Source organism: Centruroides sculpturatus, unplaced genomic scaffold (assembly GCF_000671375.1).
Source record: "Centruroides sculpturatus isolate CEXI.00-Female unplaced genomic scaffold, Cexi_2.0 scaffold2211, whole genome shotgun sequence".
Lineage (NCBI taxonomy): Eukaryota > Metazoa > Arthropoda > Arachnida > Scorpiones > Buthidae > Centruroides > Centruroides sculpturatus.
The window spans coordinates 1-19,270 of record NW_019386367.1 but is presented as its reverse complement, the minus strand read 5'-3'; the positions used below and the strand labels follow the sequence as shown (position 1 = coordinate 19,270).

General features: G+C 29.9%; 2 protein-coding genes across 2 annotated transcripts in view; one reads left to right on the top strand and one right to left on the bottom strand.

Annotated features, from left to right (window-relative positions):
• LOC111614698 (trifunctional purine biosynthetic protein adenosine-3-like) overlaps nt 1-10,071 on the top strand; it is a 47,430-nt gene extending 37,359 nt beyond the window's left edge. The window contains exons 11-20 of the mRNA XM_023356065.1: nt 5,978-6,188; nt 6,246-6,444; nt 6,579-6,827; nt 6,898-7,101; nt 8,712-8,867; nt 8,947-9,039; nt 9,123-9,259; nt 9,331-9,448; nt 9,521-9,660; nt 9,734-10,071. Coding sequence (XP_023211833.1) covers nt 5,978-6,188; nt 6,246-6,444; nt 6,579-6,827; nt 6,898-7,101; nt 8,712-8,867; nt 8,947-9,039; nt 9,123-9,259; nt 9,331-9,448; nt 9,521-9,660; nt 9,734-9,916 — 1,690 coding nt within the window. The 3' untranslated portion in view covers nt 9,917-10,071. The remainder of the gene's footprint in view (nt 1-5,977; nt 6,189-6,245; nt 6,445-6,578; nt 6,828-6,897; nt 7,102-8,711; nt 8,868-8,946; nt 9,040-9,122; nt 9,260-9,330; nt 9,449-9,520; nt 9,661-9,733) is intronic.
• Nucleotides 10,024-17,940, bottom strand: LOC111614697 (dnaJ homolog subfamily C member 28-like). The gene is made up of 6 exons (XM_023356064.1): nt 17,714-17,940; nt 17,409-17,633; nt 15,926-16,131; nt 10,564-10,708; nt 10,232-10,474; nt 10,024-10,167 (listed from the first exon to the last, which is right to left on the bottom strand). Exons 1-6 carry the CDS (start codon nt 17,867-17,869, stop codon nt 10,024-10,026), a joined length of 1,119 nt encoding a protein of 372 aa, XP_023211832.1. The 5' UTR covers nt 17,870-17,940.
• Between the last annotated feature and the right edge of the window lie 1,330 nt (nt 17,941-19,270).

Genomic DNA, 19,270 nt, shown 5'->3' with positions numbered 1-19,270 from the left:
AATAAATCATAAAATCTATTCAAAATGAAAATGTGCCAAAATTTTGTGTGAATTCATAAAGATTACATTAAAAAAAAAGAAAAAATCAATAAATCATAAAATCTATTCAAAATGAAAATGTGCCAAAATTTTGTGTGAATTCATAAAGATTACATTAAAAAAAAAGAAAAAATCAATAAATCATAAAATCTATTCAAAATGAAAATGTGCCAAAATTTTGTGTGAATTCATAAAGATTACATTAAAAAAAAAAAGAAAAAATAAATAAATCATAAAATCTATTCAAAATGAAAATGTGGAAAAAAATTTTTTAGTTTCATGTGATTCTGGTTTACACAGATTTTACTGTATATACCAAGATAAAAGATTTAAGTACTATCAACAAATTAAGGATAAATTATTGTAACATTTGTTTCAAATTATACAATTGTTAAAGTTAATACCTGGTTAAAAATTGAACATTATATAATGTTCAGTTTTTAACCAGGTATTAACTTTAAAAAGAAATAGAAATATGGATATTGGAAGAAAAAGACATGAGGTTTCATTAGTCTTATGTTTTATAACTGAATTTTTAATTAAGAAATACAAAACCAAATGATGTTATGTTCAAAAATGCATTATGATCTGTAATTCAATGACAAAAAAAATAAAAATTGGTAATTAAATTGTTTTAATTTTCATAACCAAATTAAATTATTTTTTAGCAATTTGTTTAAGAATATCTGAATATAAATACTTCATTTTTTATGTGGAATTTATTTTAATAAATTAAAAGAAAACACAAAAAATTAGTTTTAGTCAAATGAAAAATACTAACTACTTGAATGACAAGCTGCTGCTATGTTGTATCAGATGAAAGTAGTTGTGGTGGTTGTAATGGCTAGATTGGTGGGAATTGTAACAAGTGTTCAAATGACACCATATAGTGTTTCTGTCATCTGTCATCAAACAGATGACAGATTCCACTTCTAAGTTGGAACAGATGACCACCACATTTATGTCAGGAGGACAAGGGACCACTCTAACCAGGCTTTTCCCATGGTGTAGCACACAATCAACACACCAGGTCTGGGAAGCCATCTATGACAGCTAATTCCCCTAGTTAGTTGAAGTAGTAATTGGAACTTATTACTATTTTAGTCATATTGTATGATGATAAAAATTTCTTAACAGTTATAAGCTGTAATTAAATTAGCTTTATGCTAGCTATATTTAGAAAATTTCTGTTATTTGTATTGAATTGTTATTATATTTTTAATATTTTAATAAAATTTTGATTTAATTGGTATGTTTAGTTGCTGAAATAAATTAAAAATAATTAATGTAAAATAGAAACAAAATTAACATCAAATGCTTTGTGGCAAACTATGAAAATATTACTATGATACTTACTTTGTAATTTGTTTGCAACATTTCATCTCTACATTATTAAATTGACAAATAGTTATAATGAGAGATAAATAATATAACCTTTTAACAAGCCACTATTTTATAAAATGTTCAAAACTTTCATTTAAATTTAAATTCTGTGATGAAAAAATTGATATAGCCTGTAGAACTAGTCTAAGAACTGCAATGCATGCTAAGCATTGCAGTTCAAATGATTACAAAATCAGCACCAATGAATGTACTGTACAGTTTGGTCCTAAAGCAGATGAATGAAAGAGCAACTCAAGTCTCTGGAATGTTGGTCATTCCAGTGCAAATGCCCAGATAATGTATCCAACCATCATACAACTAAATGAGTTTGAGATAGGCTGCATTGTGGGCCTGTAAGAAGCAAAATGGTCATGTAGATCAGCTACAATTTGAGTTGTAGCAATGTGGCATTATGATGATGGTAGCAGTTATTGCATATGTGCTCATTATGAAGGCTCTGGGGACACAGGCAAACAACTAGATGGAAGATTGTGCTATAGTGAAAACAGCTCAAACAATGCCTACAATTTCATTGACCATCAAGAAACATAATATCTTCCTTGAAGCATGCAATATCATAATGAATCATTTCAAAGTGACTGGTAAAATTTCATTCTTGGCTCTCTTAAGATGACTATTACTAACCATCCTATATCAGCAGTGCTGTAGAGTGATATACTATCTAGGAATTGTAACTAGTATCCAAATGACATCATGTAATAATCAGTGAAATATCCCATTTCTACCTCAGAACATATGATCTTTCTTCCCCTTTTCTGAAAACTGCACTTGTCATAAACCATGGGACCACTACTAAAACCTTTAAAAATGCATTATAATTTTAATTTAGAATGTTTTTGGTCATCTTAAATGACCTTTTTCAGGATAGAAAGAAACAAATTTTAATTTAAAAATAAGAGGGAAAGCTGGAATGTCCTCTAGAACAAGTTCATTTCAAATGCTAACATTTCAGAACAACAAAAATTTAAATGTGTGTGTTGGACTAATACGTAGATTAAAATACAATTATATAAAAATAAAAAAAAAACAAAAATAAACCACAAAAATAAAATAACACTAAAGGAAATAAAATACATAACTCATAAACTTATATACATTTTTGTTAAGAATACAGTTAAGAACTAAATTAACTCATACAATATACACACTATGCCACAACTTATATGTATGCACAACTGAATATACTTGATAATATATATGATATTGTCTGGTACTCTCTCTATTGGTTCTTTGTTATCTTAGTTCATCTTGAACCTAAATTCTGAAGAAGATTGTTTAAGATGACTGAATGTTTGAAAATTAAAATTATACTGCATTTTTAAAGGTTTGAGTACTGTAACCTTTCTTCCATGGGGAATTTGTCTGAAGGACAAGGAGCAATACTTTAATTATGTCTTAGTCATGGAACAGCACACAACAATCACACCAAGACTAAAGATCCATCTTTTATAACAGACAATTTCACTACAAGTGCTCCATGATAACTTAACAAGACAGTGCTGCATTGTTATTTCATGTCAATTCTGCATCTAGTTCTGTTGCTTTTGTTGTCATGAGCAGGATAATGCCCAGTCACATATAGCATCTCTCTCACTCCAGAAGTACCTATTTGGTGTTGCCATCCTTCCAAGGCCAGCCAGGTCAACAGTACTCTTGCCAATACAGTACAGTATTTTTGGGATCTGCTGGGAAATCAATTACAGCCAGCATGGGCATCGAACTAGTCCAGCAAGTACAATGCTTGATATCATCTCTCGCAAGAAAGGTTTCATACCATGTACCAGATGCTCTGTAAATCAGTATAAATCATTACCAAAAGTAACTTTACTATGCATTGGGTTCAGGCACCATTGTTCTGACTTAGTCCTTCAGATGTGAAATTGCAATAATTTTTCTATCAAATCTCATTACATGAGCAAAATTTCATAATGATATGACTAATTCAAGGTGCAACAATTTTTTTTTATCACTGTATTTTAACCATTTGTTTTACAATGATAATATAACAACCATTATTGCTTCTGTCAGCCAAGGAGTTAATTTATTTCTCATAAATTTATATAAAGTTGGAAAAATAAAAAATGTAAATTTGATCCCATTAAAAAATTTGTAACAAACGTTCTTAGATTATTGAATTATTTCATTTTTCCAATTTCTCTTGTTTACAATGACTAAATGCTTAGGGTATATTGTTCAGAAAATGTCACATTGAAGGGTTTTTTCCCTGTCAAAGTAGAAGTTTGTCCATAAAAAATAAAGCTGATATTTAAAATATTCAAACTCTTCTGAATAAAAATTGTTGGTTGGTATTAATTTCAAAGCCAATTTGTCACTCAAGGATTATGCTTGTAAAATATTTAAATCAGATAGTTTACTTAATGGAATTTTTATTAACACATAATTGTATTATTTTCTTTATTCTTTGCAATTTTGTTATATTTTTTTATATTTAAGGAGATCTAAGAAAGGAATCTTTCCTGCTTTCTAGTTTTTGATTTTAAAATCTTACATTAAATAACATATACAATCTTAAATGAGAAGACTGTTTTGAGAGTTATTATTATTCAGTAAACCTTACACTTAATTGTGCTGTTTAAAAAATTCATCAAAGAAATAAAACTCATTTATGTCAGTAACATGCAATATAGTACAACTCCATAGAAAAAAGTAAATGACCATGTGCTGGAATTGGATCAAAAATTGAGTGGATGTTCCTAGTAGCAGACCAAAACTTGATTTTTTTTAAATTGCTATAGTGAATAATGTTTTTGGGTAAATTTAAGGTTTTAAAATTTGATTTCTCCTTTCAAAAAAAACTTGTTACATTTGAAATGTTTAAAAACATTTGATTCTTCTTCCAAATAAAAATTTTGCATTTTTTCACTTAATATATAAGCAAATTTAATTCAGAATAAATTATATTTTCAGCAGATGGTACAGTAGTACAGTAATCATTGTTTATCAGATTTAGGAATCTGAAAATTAGTTATAACATTGGTTAATAACTATGTTTTATGCACTGGGATTAAGTGCTGCTGACTCCCAGAATAACAAACATTTTTTGTTTTCACTTTCAATCACAGCAAATTTTAATGTATGGTACAGTACATTAGGTATTGGCATTATTATTTTATGTCCTTGACATCTGCCTGGACAAGTGTCCCACTTATTTTACTTACCATGGCATTGATGACTAGTGACATTTGTCCAATTCTTCTTTTATTTTTAACATTATGACAGTTTTGTCTTGGTGGAAGCCATATGGATCTAAAGTAGAAATTTAAATAATACCATTATAAACTGTAAAGATTTGGATTCTCTTCTTAGAAATGGCTTAATCCAAAAATTTTTCTCCAAGATTTTATAATTTTAAATTAGTTTCTCTTCTAAAAATTTTGAAATTTATTCATTACATGTTTTCTCTGCAGAATAGTAATTTTCAATTTGATTTAATTATCATGACAAAAGTGTTATAATCTTGTAAATTATTGTTATCTGAAAATAGGTGACTGACTAAAAAATACATGTATTTCCGTTCTCTTTTAAACCCTATTAAAGCAACATTTTTGCATCTTTTAAGTTAACAATAAAATGATATATAACAAAGTCAATATATAATTACATCGGTAAACAGTCACTTCTTTCTTAATTTGTAAATCAAGTGATTTTGGTACAGATACAGATCTATTTGAAATTTTGGTTGTCTAGAATTGCAGCAAACCAAAGTAACAATACTAGCATTTGACACGCTTTTTATTATTTTCTCCCTAATATATATGCATTTCGAATCACACTGTCTTGATGATTCCTCTTCAGTATTACATAATTGCTCGTGTAATGAGTTCATTCTTGAGTGATGTATGAATCAGTTCACATTCACCTATAAGCAGGATATGTCTGATGACTACAGTATATTTTAACTATTAGTTGAAGCTTCTGATATTTACAGTATTTGTAGTCTTACATATAACTATGCATCTGTCAAATGATATTTGAAGGCTTTGACAATATCTAACATACTCACAAGAATTTTCAATAGTATTAATACTTAACTGCTGGTGATGGCTACATTACTGTTTATACATTATTATATGTCCAATTGTTCTTATAAAATGAACTTTTGGTATAAAAGAATTTTCTAGTAAAACACTGTCAAGACAAATGACAGACTCATTTGTCTTGATAGTGTCTTACTAAAATTTTGACCAATCTAGCAGTTTTTGGTAAAAATTTAACTTCATGATTAAGTTTTACAGAAGAAAATTATTATTTTAAAAATTAAAAATAATTTGGTCAGCTCCAAGTTTAAAATGGTTGGTTTAATTTTAAAAATGCTTTAAAATTAAATAATAATAAAATTTTAAAAAATCAATAAAATTAGTCTTTCTTTTGATTTGGTGTTGATTTTATAATGCTAAATACAGTTTTATAAGCCTAATATCTCCACCAATTTTAGTTTGAGATAGTTATTTAATTCAAAAACTTGTTTCAAATGCAGAACCATGAATTAGCATTAAATATTGTTTATTTTTAGGGTTAAAGGATTAACATATAAAGATAGTGGTGTAGATATTACTAAAGCAGATAAATTAGTAGAGAAAATTAAACATTTGGCTAAAAGCACTCGTCGTCCTGGAACAATAGGCTCCATTGGTGGTTTTGGAGCAGTTTTTGACATCAGACTGGCAGGATATACAAATCCTCTATTGGTGTCAGGCACTGATGGCGTTGGCACAAAACTAAAGGTAATGGTTCATTTATTCTGGATTGTAGAAGCAGTTGCAAAATGAATATATTTTTAGTTGGCGCATTATTGCAACAAACACGACACCATTGGTATTGATCTGGTAGCCATGTGTGTCAATGACATACTCACCCAAGGAGCAGAACCATTGTATTTCTTAGACTATTTTGCATGTAGTAAATTGGATTCAGATGTAACAGAAGCTGTAATTTCTGGAATTGCTAAAGGATGTCTACAAGCAAATTGTGTGTTATCAGGTAATAAATTCCAAATATCATAAAGAATAGATTTATAAAGAAAATTTGACATTTGCTTCACATAACTTCAATGAATAAATTTTAAGTAAAAATTTAACTTTATTACATTCATATAAAGAATTATCTAATTGCAGGTGGTGAAACTGCAGAAATGCCTGGAATGTATGCTCCTGGCGATTATGACCTGGCTGGATTTGCTGTTGGTGCAGTGGAAAGGAATCAGTTATTACCAAAATTAAATGATATTACAGATGGTGATGTGGTAATTGGAATCTCTTCTTCTGGAGTTCACAGCAATGGTTTTAGTTTAATCCATAAATTAATGGAAATAGAGAGATTGTCCTATTCTCAAGCTTCTCCGTTTGAAAAGAATAAAACATTAGGTTAGTTATCATTTTATTTGATATTGTTTTATCTTGACACTAAATAAATTTTATTTAACATTTCCTACAGGTGAATCATTTCTAGTTCCCACAAAGATTTACGTCAAATCAGTACTTCCCCTGTTGAAAGATGGTTATGTAAAAGGTGCTGCACATATCACAGGTGGAGGCTTAACAGAAAACATTCCACGAATATTACCACTCAATTGTGAAGTTGAACTGGACGCTTTAATGTGGGATTTACCTCCAGTTTTCTCATGGATTTCAAAAACTGGTAAGAATATATACCAAATAATGAAATAAAAAGATTTGCAAGAAGTGGTATGAGGAATGGTTTGGTGATGCTGCAAATTAATGGCATCCAAGTGTAGCATTAGCTCATTAATTAATTAAAATAGCAATAAATATTGCAGTAACTGAAAATATCTTACATTACAAATCAGAAAATTTTCATAAAAAATTCAATTTTCATAAACTTACATAAGGAGGATCAGTTACTGAAAGTTAATGAACTAGTTTATATGAAAAGATCAGAATCTAATGTACTTAAAAACTTTTTAAGTGGTGGTCCATAAAGTCTACATGTAATGTGAAAAGTTGTTAAAGCAAAGACTTCCAAGACAGGTGCATACAGAAGCAAGTTCAAATCTTTAAAGTCTTTATAAAGAGACTTGATTTATCCTATGGGTTCTCTTCATATGTAAAGAAATTATGCCAAGTAAAAATTTATGACAATTTAGATTGTCAAAATTTTTCTTAGCAGTTTTTCTTTGGTAAAGATAATCTTGCAGCAAAATATAGAAAACAATAATACAAGTAAAAATCTTGTTGGTACTGCTTCCGAGCACCAAACTTATCTTTACCAAAGAAAAACTACTAAGAAAAATTTTGACCGCCATCTAAATTGTCATAAAATCTTACTTGGAGTAATTTTTTTACATCTCAGATGTTTTTGTTTGTTTAATAATTGTATTATTACATCAAGACATAAAATGATGAGGTATGATTTGGTTGATGCTTGGCAACTGATTGTGCCACCAACACTTTCAATAAACTGTTTAGAAAACTTATTATAAAAGTCTTAATTGGCATAAATTTGAGCTTTTGTAATTCTGAGTAACATTTTGAATAAAATTCATTTGTTTCCATGTAATTTTATCTTTATAAACATAAAAGTAAGCCATAAAATTGAATTAGCTCTATGGGGAAACCACCATGAACCTAGACCTAGTGACCTAGAAGTTTTGCAAACACCTCTCTGATAACAAGAAAGGTTTAAGTTTAAAATTTGAGCTTTCTAGACTCAGTAGTTTTTTTTCTATGAATGTCTGCATGCTGGATGAAAAAAAAGAAGGAAAATACAGCTTTTTTGNAAATGCAGCTTTTTTGGCTATTTTTGCACTTTTCAATTGCTTATATTTCGGCAACCGCTTTACAGGAAATCTTGAAATTTTGCACACTACCTAGGAAAACAATTTTCTTTGGAACGAGCTATTCGGAATAACATCAGCTATTTGGGGACGGAGAATCGATCCCCGAAAATCGGCAGTTCTGATTCCTGTATATATAGTCAGTCAGTGACTTTTTTACTTGGCAAGGAGTCACTGCTGTGACTCCTGATAGCTAAAAAAGAAAAACAAAAATTGGCTTTATAGAGTAAAGGTCATCTGTAGAGTTTCAAATGTTATCTCTATAGTTCATAATAAATTTTCAGATTTAAGTATTTCTTGTGATGATGAACTTTTTACTGTAAAACTCCCCATGTTGCTTCTCTCAACTAATTTTTTTGTTAGATTGCCTAATAAAATCTTGTTTTTTTTAATTAAATTATATCTATTATAATTCTGTATTATATCCATTAATTATCTTTTTTTTCCCCCACAGGCAATGTATCTCGTACAGAAATGTTACGAACATTTAACTGTGGTTTGGGAATGATTTTAATAGCTGCAAAAGAATACCAGAATATTATTTTAAATACTTTAACAGAAAGTGGAGAAAAAGCTGCTGTAGTGGGAAAAGTGAAATATTCAAATGATGGTACTTCATTAAACAAATCAAAACAATGTTAAATACAATACAGCATATAATTTTCATATCATATATTTTCTTTTATTAGGCCAGAAACAAGTTAAAATTTTAAATTTTGAAAAAGTTTTGAAGAACCCTCAGAAACAAAAAAAGAAAGTTGGTGTTCTTATTTCTGGTTCAGGTATAACAACTAGAATTTGTTAAAGTGTTATTTAAAATTCTTCCTAATATTTTAATGATTTTTATTTATAAAAAATCATCAAGGTACAAATCTCCAGGCATTAATAGATCATACTCTTGATGAGAGTAATTGCAGTTCAGCAGAGATCGTATTAGTCATATCTAATGTGCCAGAAGTGGAAGGCTTGAAACGTGCCAAAAGAGCAAATATTCCTACCAAGGTAAAAAGGAAGAAATAGATTTCAGTTTTTTTTAAAATACAGAATGAGAAAATAACGAAATTTTTATTCAGGTAATTAGTCATAAGGGATACAAGTCAAGAGTAGATTTTGATATGAAAGTGCATGAGGCTCTGATTGAAGCTGGTGTGGAAATAATATGTTTAGCAGGATTTATGAGGATAATTTCAGGTAAATTTAAAATCTATAAGTTGGAAATTAAATAAAGATATTTTATTTTAATTTCTTTTCTACATTTTGTAGCGGAATTTGTGAAACTATGGAGTGGGCGACTGATCAATATTCACCCCTCTCTTTTGCCATCTTTCCGTGGTGCACATGCCCACAGAGATGCTCTGGCATTTGGAGCCAGAATTACGGGATGTACAGTCCACTTTGTAGAGGTTGGTAATTACTTTCTTGTAATTAGATTTTTTTAAAAAATGGAAAGGATTCATGAATTGTTTGTATTTACAGCCCGAAGTTGATGCTGGGGCCATCATCTGTCAGGCTGCTGTAGATATAAAAACTGATGACACTGAGGAGACTCTGAGAGAGAGAGTGAAAGCCTATGAACACAAAATTTTTCCACAAGCACTAGAACTTTTAGCTAGTGAGAAAATATCTCTTGGTCAAGATAAAAAAATTATTTGGAAATGAACAACATGCACATTGTTAACATTCCAGAATATTTTTTATACATTTTTTTTATTACAACAAAATACAAACTATTTTCAATGACTGAAAGTAATTATTGTTAAATCATTTTAACGAAATAAATTCCAAAAAGCATCCAGTGCATTTTCTGGCATTGACTGACTGTGTTTCATTTGATTTTTTGATGATACTGACATGCCTGTTTTTCCACATCTTAAAATTTTTTCTGCTTCTTTTTCTAATTGAAAATGCAACTAAAAATAGAAAAATTATTAAATGAAAACTGAATTTCCAGTTTAAAAATAATAATCAACATACCTGTTGTTTTCTTGTAATTGGTACTATCATATTGTACTTATCAATTTTTATATTTAATGATTTTACTTTGGGCTGACTATTTAGAATGATATTTCTCCACTGACATTTCTCATTTCCAGAAATTGGATGAGGACCGAGTTGACTTCTCTGATTCTCTAACAATGTCCGAATTTCAGTTTTTTCCTTTTTAATTTCTTGTTCAAGAATAATCCATTCTGGTGTAAATCCATTATTTATTAAAATCTATAAATTATAAATGATAACAGAGAGTCAGCTAAATCAAATACTGTAAATGCAATTTAAAAATTAATAATATAATTAAAGAATCTTACTTGATTTAATTTATGAGTCATGCTGTCTACATAAGGATTTTCAGGAACATATTTTAATGGTTTTCCACTACCAGGCAAATTGTCAAATTCTCCTCGAGCTATAGATTCCTGTATTAAATCTTCCACCAATCTCTCCATTGCTTGTCTAAATCATATGAAATATATATATATATATATATATATATNACAACTCTACTTTCCAAAAAATAATGTAAAATCTACGACGACAAAGGTACGAGTGCCAAATCTCGTTAATAATAGTTTTAAGTGTTTAATAAATAGAATGGTCTTTCTACGCAGTATTATACAGTCGGCATCAAAATTATACACACACCCAACTTTTTTCAATAACAAAACATACTAATATTAACAATTGTTGTAATGTACAGTAGAGTGTCGTTTATCCGAATCAATTGGGGACTGGGGTTGTTCGGATAACCGATTATGTACAAAAAAATGTATTAACCCATCCCATTCTGAAATTTTTCTCCATTGAATTTTCGTTGATGTTAAGCCTAACATAAACTTTTTAAAATAATAATTGTGGCTATTGTATTGTTAAAAATTATTTCTTTATTTTGTACAAACAAAATAAATATATTGAAAAATATAAAAACAAAAAAAAATTATACTTTAGAAGTTAATCTAGTATCAAAAACATTTGATTCAGCATGACACAGTCTGACTGAAATGCTTTTGGTTAACTGACGTTTTGGTTAATTGGCATTTGGATAATCAATGCTCTACTGTATAAACAATTTTTATTAAAATTTTTTTGTAGACTGTCATCCCAAATCTGAAATATAAATTTTTGATAGCAACTTTCTGATTGTAGACATTTCTTTTTCCTTCAAGTTAACAGCTAATGTAGATTTAGTTAATATTATTCAAAAGTTACATTTCATTTGCTTTTTAATACAATAATATCAACTTACTATAATAATCCTTTTGGAATTTGTCAATACTAACAACAAGAGATTCAAAACATTAAATGGGGTAATTAAATAAGACAATAAAACCAGAATTCCAGATTATAAATTCTGACATTAACTTCTTTTTTAAAACAAAAATGTATAACTTGAAGATTTATTAATAGTAATTTATCTGCTATTTTTGCAGTATCTTTATTTACAGCTAGCATAAAACTGAAGTAAAAAAATTGAGCAATGAGTTGCTTAACTTTCCTGGTGACATTTAAAGTTCATATGGCACCATCTGTTATGACAGTGAATTTAAAAAGCTTTTATATTTTATAATAATTAAAAATGCAAAAGGCTTAATTTTGAGGATAAGGATGGGTTCTATAAACAACTGTAAATGCTAATAATAAGGAAAATCGTCATTAAGTCTGACCCTACTCGAGATATGACACGATCCCCTTTATCTCCCAATCCCATTATCCTTTAACCACCAAAATTAAATGCATCAATCGCCCTAATACACAGACCTTCCTGCAAAATTTCAGGAATTTTTGACAAAAAGCACAGGAGTTAAGTTTCAAAGTGGGTAAACAAAATCGTGGTACACACACAAGTATTTGTACGTACAGAAAAAAAACCCCAAAATTTTTTGCATTTGACATTTCAAGGTCTCAAGTCCAAAAATGTAAAAACCTTGGGGAGCTTATTTTTTGACCAATTGCTATACTTTCCCTCTGTTATATCAGCAGTTTAAATCAACCATTACGCAAACATATAACCAGTACTTTAAGTATTAGTGAGTAATTGTTTTAAACATTAGGATTGATAATGATTACCACATGTTGAGGATGACAGCACAAAAAGATATCATTTTCTTCAGGTAAACAGACATTTTTAAGCTTATTGCTAATTAATCAGAATTCTGATTAAAATAACCTATAAAATTGCTTATATTAAGTTATATGTTTTGAGACAAGTTAAATTCAAGATATTCTCCTTCCAGTTGCCTTTTTTATTGGTTTGAAAGAACAATCACTTTTTAATAAATTTACAAATAAATGATAAGAAACAAAATACTGTAGTTTTATTCTACAAACTATTGTACAGGTCTCAATAAAGCTACAGTTTATATCACTTTATACAAGACAGAACAAACAAAGGCTCTTGGAAAGGAAATCTGAGCACTTGTTCTCAAAAGAGCCCATCAAAATCCAATTCTATCAAATTTTGCTTTATTTAAAATCCTTATTTTTTGAATACATAATTCTGATTCTTTTTCAAATCTTAACTCACAAATCTATTCTGTGTTTCACAAACTCCAGTAGTATGGTCTATTATAAATTTTGTGCTTCATACAGTACAGTACATTCCAAAACATAATCACTTAAAAATTCAAACTGTTCAGTTCTACTGAATCTGAACAGGATAAGTTAAGATTCAATCTTAATGATATTGCTATCTGTCACCTAATGTTACCAGTATCTGTAATTATAAATCTATTCTATTGTATTATCATTGCTGTATGACAAAATTTATAGAAAAATGCAGCCACAGTTCTTTTATACTTTTGTTGTTGTTGACATTTTTCAGAGAAAGTCAAAAGTTTAGCATTTCTCTGTTTTAGGTCTAAAAGTAAGTTTTCACTGTTACAGCAATATTCAGAAACTAATTGTTTTTCCATTTTCAGCAACTAAATTTTACATTTTTCTGTGACTCCTATTACATTCAACCATTATATCTAAGCAGGCATTACATTACTTATGACTAAAACAATATTAGTGTAAAGTATGTTACTGAGTTTTACTTTAGTTGTTATATATTGTATATGTATTTTTAGTTTTATTCAGTGGTGGGATACAGCCAATTCACACCAGTTTAGCAGAATATTCTTAGTTTAGTGAATATTTATTTAGGCAATTTATCAAAAAAGTCTGCATTTGCCTAAGACTGCCAACTTTTTAACAACTCAATGCAGGCTGGTGCAGAATGAAAGAGAAAAACTATGTAATCAGTGCAAGCACAAACTCAATGCTGCTGAGATTGCAATTGATCTGTGACCATCTATCACAATCTTGCATCTGACATTTTCTGCTCAACTTGTGAGCATACATGATAAGCTCTAAACACAAACATCTGTGTTTGTAGAACTGAGAAATGCAGGACAATAAATACATTCAATAAATACATTTATGGGATAATTTTACATATCAATATTAAAACATTGATTTCTATTATGGATAGTCTCAGGTAAGGAGGAGGATGAGATTAATCACATAATCAATGATCTTCAGATAAAAGCAAAACAAACTGCAAAGACAACACCAATCAAGAGATAATATATAGAAATACAGTAGAACCTCGATTATCCGGATTTTCGATTATCCGAATTGTTCGAAATAAACAAAAATTTTACGAATTTGCTGATTTGCACTTGGCGAATTACGATACTGTTTATGTACGTGATGAAATGCATAACTTTTTTTCTTTCAACAACGTCTCACCTGGCACAGTGATCGTAAACTCTTAAATATATTTTGCGTCGTAATAAATATATAATTTGACATAAGTATTTATAAATAATTTATATTCAAATTACATCATTTCTATGACCAAGGGCAGCGTATGGGCAACGTGGGCCACACCTATGCCTCGCGGTCGGAAGGGCCTCGTGCCTCGAAGGTTTATGCATTACTTAAAAGCCGCAAACGCGACGAAAAAATTTTACTCGTCATAAAACGATAAATAGTTTGTCAAATTTTTATTCATAAAAATGCAGTTTCAACTGCTTTTTATTTTATAAAATCCGTCTTGAGCTGCCAGAGGGCCTTTTAAACAATAGGTAGTCTCTTAGCGCTGGTCAGTAGTAGTCGAAATTCAATAGGAATGTTTGTTTCTTGAAAATTTGATCACGATTGAAATACAGTATTTATTTTTAATATTACCGATATGTCATCGGAAAGAAAACGTGTTGTATTATCATTAAAAGACAAATTAAAGTATTTGTTTCAATTATCCGGATTTTTCCTTATCTGGACTACCTTTATCCCCAATTAGTCCGGATAATCGAGGTTCTACTGTATTTTAAATCATAGTTTTATTGTTGCTTTTTGTCAGGATATTTAGTTTTTTATGCAATATTTTTTAATCTTTTTGTTATATTAGGAAAAAGTTTTAACCAACTGTCAGATAATGTTTATTTTTACTGTTTTATTACTCATATTTTGTATATTTTATCAATATGCAGGGTGCATTGGTATGAAAAAATACAGTAAAGCCTTGCACACAAACTTTTGTGGGGTCTGAAATCTTTGCCAAATTATAGACTTTTAATTGTAAACTTTATTATTTTATTAACAGGTATAGTTCATTTGGATTTTGTTATACATATGCCAATATATTTCTGTTAAACACATTTCAACCACAATGACACACAATCATTCAACATTTTGAATCACCATTGGAAGAACAAAACTTTTTACCAAATTTGAATTGGCCTGGGAAGTAAATACTAGTTGAAAAATCACGAATAAAAGTATTAAAAAAATGAAAGCAAGCATGGAGACACAGTTAAGATGCTCTGTGAAACAGTATTACATAGGGTGCTAACATCAAGGAAGCTGACCAGCCATGCAGGACCATCACAATTCATCTATTACCATATTCAAATTCCACCAACTCTAAATCCATCAACATTTTGTTACCATCCAGCTAAACCACTAAGGAGACCCCCATCACTAAGTTTTGTGCAGCATTTTGAAAAAATATATCTAAACTGTCTCTCAGCATATGGGAAAATGAATGTGTCTTTTATTTTGAATAAAATAAACATGTTACTGATTAAATTGTGCAAGTAGCCACTCTGTTGGAACCCACATAACATTACCCAAAATAAAAAAAGGGCAGACCTCATACTTATAACTAAATATTGTTCTTTAGACTTAAAATAAATCATTAGTGCAGCAAACCAGTTGTTAAATTATTTGAATCCCTCCACTGGGTTTTAGTACTAAAACTATGCCGAGACAAAATTTTATGCAAAAATGATGCATAAAAATTATTTTATATAAATATTTAAAATAAATGTACATTTTAAAATATTCTGTAAGAAGAAAAGTTAGTTTTGCAAAATATTTTTAAAATATTTTGATAATAGAGATGAGATAATATAATTCACATTCAAACTAGATAAAAGTTAATAATATTTTTGTCGACTTAATAACCAGAATAGACTCAAATACAGAAGTCTTTACTATATCATCACAAACATTTTCAAGACAATGATCTGGGACAAGCATCCCAGGTCATTGTCTCTGATGACAGAGAAGTACAAACTTCCATATACATGTCTGTATTCTTACAATTGGATTATTGAATCATTATTTCTATGTTAAGCAATTAACCTAATAATTTAAATTGAGAATTTTCAAACAAGCTCACCTAACCTTGTCTTGTATTGTCGTGCTAACGATGCATCTTTAACAAATACTGAATTTTCACTTTGACTAGCCAATTTGTTTGATCTGTACTCAAATATATTTTCCACGGCTTTATTCATTTTGTGTTGCTGGTATTGTTTCTGCCGCTGGCTGGGCGAACCATATCCGACACCTTCGTTAGAGAGATAACGTCGATGTTGGGGAACAGTATGCTAAATCAAAATTTTTAAATATAAGTAATCAAATTTTACAAAATAGCTTTAACATCTTTATGTAATAAAAAAGCTTATAAGGTTCTATAAAGAAAGTTCTTGTTTTATATATAATTTTATTCACTTGTGCTATTTTTAGCAGTTTTCTGATAATGTAAAAATTTAAATTATATATATTTTTAAATTTTAATATAATAAAAAGTTTAATCTATATAGCAAATTTCATGAATTGTTTACCATTAATTAATATTTCAACAATTCCCAGACAGATGAGAGTTACAATGCACTTTTCTTTAATAGCAAACCAAGATTTCTCCATACATCATTGTCAAACTATTCTTTTTTTCAGCTAGTTTTCAATCATAAAACAACTCTCTCTATAAATTATCAATAAAATGATAACTCTTATTTCTTGAAACCAAATTACCAGAGAGTAAGTCTTATTTATTAAATGAATATCTCCAATAATCAAAAATTTTTATGAAACATATTCTTCCAAAAACTTAAAATTTATATAAATTTGATTTTTTTTATACTTTAATTGAGATTCAGAATCTTCACACTAAAAAAATCTGTTTCTTGTTTTGAAATTTTTCTATCAAACAAACTAAAACACAAAAATCCTAAAATAATAAGTTATTGGATATCTTAATCATGATTAAACATTTTTCAAGACATTTTATCTCATTAGCAGATCACAACTATTTCAAATAGCATTCAACATAGTTGTAATCATTTTCATTTGTCGCTTTCTCCATGCTTTGTCGGGTTGCCAACAAAGCATGGAGACACCGGGTAACTTCTCCACCAAGATACCCAACAAAGCATCATCTGGCTGGAGTGCTACTGTCTCCCAATACCACAGTAGAAATAATGTGGGTTTGACCCACAGTCATTTCTTCCGCATCGACAACCGGTAGAGTTTTGTGCACTCGTCTAGTCATACCGGGAAGTAACCACACAGACAGGGTGTTAGAAAGTCCTCGGGCTCCTCTATTCTACTTGATATAATCTTTTCAGTTTATCATATTTCTTTTCTTTGTCTTTATGAATTTAAATTTATCTAAATTGATTTTATACTTTGTAATTATAAATTTATTATACAGACTCCGAAGACTCCGACCTGTTCCCCAGAGCTAAAGATTCATCTTCCCTCCCTTCTCCATTTCTGCACCAGACACCTGGAAAAATGTGGTATTAAAGATCTACGGGTACTTTTCTCGACACCACCCAAACCTTAATTCAGTAGGGAGAAACCGACATTTTCAAAAGCATACTTTAATACCAAAATTCTTCTCCAGCAGCTGTTCGTCATTTTCGCAATTTAACTCTGCCAAATTTCCTCGGACAATTCTGTAAGCTGCCTGGACCTCGGCAAATTTGTCCGCATCAGCAGTGGGCGCTCCTCCGTCGGGGTGATACTTTTTGGCCAATCGGAGAAAAGCTTCCTTTAGTTCGTCGGCCGTCGGTGTTTGAGAAATTTCCAACATCCTGCACGAGTCCTGAAATGTAATCATTTATTTAAAACACGTCGAATGGTTATCGGCTTTCTTATTTAAGAAAAGAAAATCGTTATACTCACGATTAGTTCTTTTTTCGTCTTAGACGACGAAAATCGAACCAATTTATTAATTAAAAGGAAAGAAATCGGGCGAGTTCTTTCAAGAGCGATTAACTGCATTATTTTCGGCTGTCGAGTAAATTGATTAAAATGCACCAATGTGACTTTACTTAACATTACTCAAAGCACATCGATTTTTATGACGCATTATCCATATTTTACAGAAGCTCGCTCGCGCCACCATACCACAACAAAATATCTCTGTTCATTCAGTGTTGTTCATGCTGTAAGGGTTGTAGGACACAAAAATCCCTTTCGCCCTTACACATATTAAAAAGTTTTTTAAATTCAGAAGCCAGTAAGGAGAATTAATGTGTGAAACATTATCAAGCCCTTATATAGATAATAACATAATTTTAAACGTAAACGTATTAATACTTTCAAAATTAATTGTAATTGTCAAAAATATGAGTCATAGTCAAAATAAATACTTTTTTTATATACAGTAGACTTACGTGTAAACCTTATTTTAAACTTTTTTTAGTGGTAGTGAGTAACCAACACTGAGAAAGAAGATTAAATAAGAGTAGAAGTTTTGAAAAATTATATATATTTTTAAATTTAATTTATTCATCGGAAAGGCCCAGAACAAAAGAATCCTATATAAAAGAACCCTCACTACTTACCAACTATTACGATCTGATAAGGATGTAGTGGACAGAAGCACACTCCCCGGTGTATATAAAATCCCAGTTACGGACTCAAGGCGACGTAGTAAATTAATGTATATAGGGGCAACAGGAAGATGTATCAAAGACAGGTTAGCAGAACATCAAGCAAATATAAGAAAAGAACAACCATGCACTGCGCTGGCCCACCTACGTTTTAGCGGACCCGCAAGACGTCAAGGCTGAATGGGACCAAGCAAGACTAATGCAGATAGTTCGAGACCGGAAACACCGGCATTACGCGGAAGCCTGACAGATTTGTAAAGCAAAGCATAAAGGCCTTGCAATCAACTTTCGAGAATCGACAAAAATATCGGCAGCATGGTCCTCTAGCTTAATATAAACCATAATAATCGAGGGAAGCAGTTACTATGTATCTTAAGCTATGTATTTATGAGTGATGTTCGGAGATGGTAACTCTTTGTATTTAGATATTTATGTAATCTTTAGGATTTTTATACTTCCGTTGCAAAGTTTAAAATGACGTCATAAATTGCAACGGATTATAGGCTAGTTAAAAAATATTCGAAAAGCTTGTTCGTTGTATTGAGCGTTCGATTTATACATTTTGTTATTTTTATTTGCTGTATTTTTCTTCAGAAAGGTCTTTTAACAAGACCGAAAACGTTAGGAATAATAAAATTCGGCTGCAAGATAAGGTGTATTAGTAAGTTTTTTGATATTTATTTATCTACCTCAATTTCACTGGCGTGCCGTCCTTGTAAGCGGTGGAAGCGCCGCTTCCATTGTATTTTCTAAAATATAAAGATATATTGTGCGATTATTTTCATATAATTAAAATTAATATTTTATTATAACCACCTTATGTATCTTATTACAAATTTCTGTA

Coding starts and splice junctions, on each gene's coding strand:
- LOC111614697 (XM_023356064.1), bottom strand. CDS start 17,869: ATGTTAAGTAAAGTCACATTGGTGCATTTTAATCAATTTACTCGACAG. Junction 10,709..15,925: donor GCACGACAATACAAGACAAG/GTTAGGTGAGCT, acceptor CATATGATTTAG/ACAAGCAATGGAGAGATTGG. Junction 10,168..10,231: donor CAATTACAAGAAAACAACAG/GTATGTTGATTA, acceptor TTCTATTTTTAG/TTGCATTTTCAATTAGAAAA.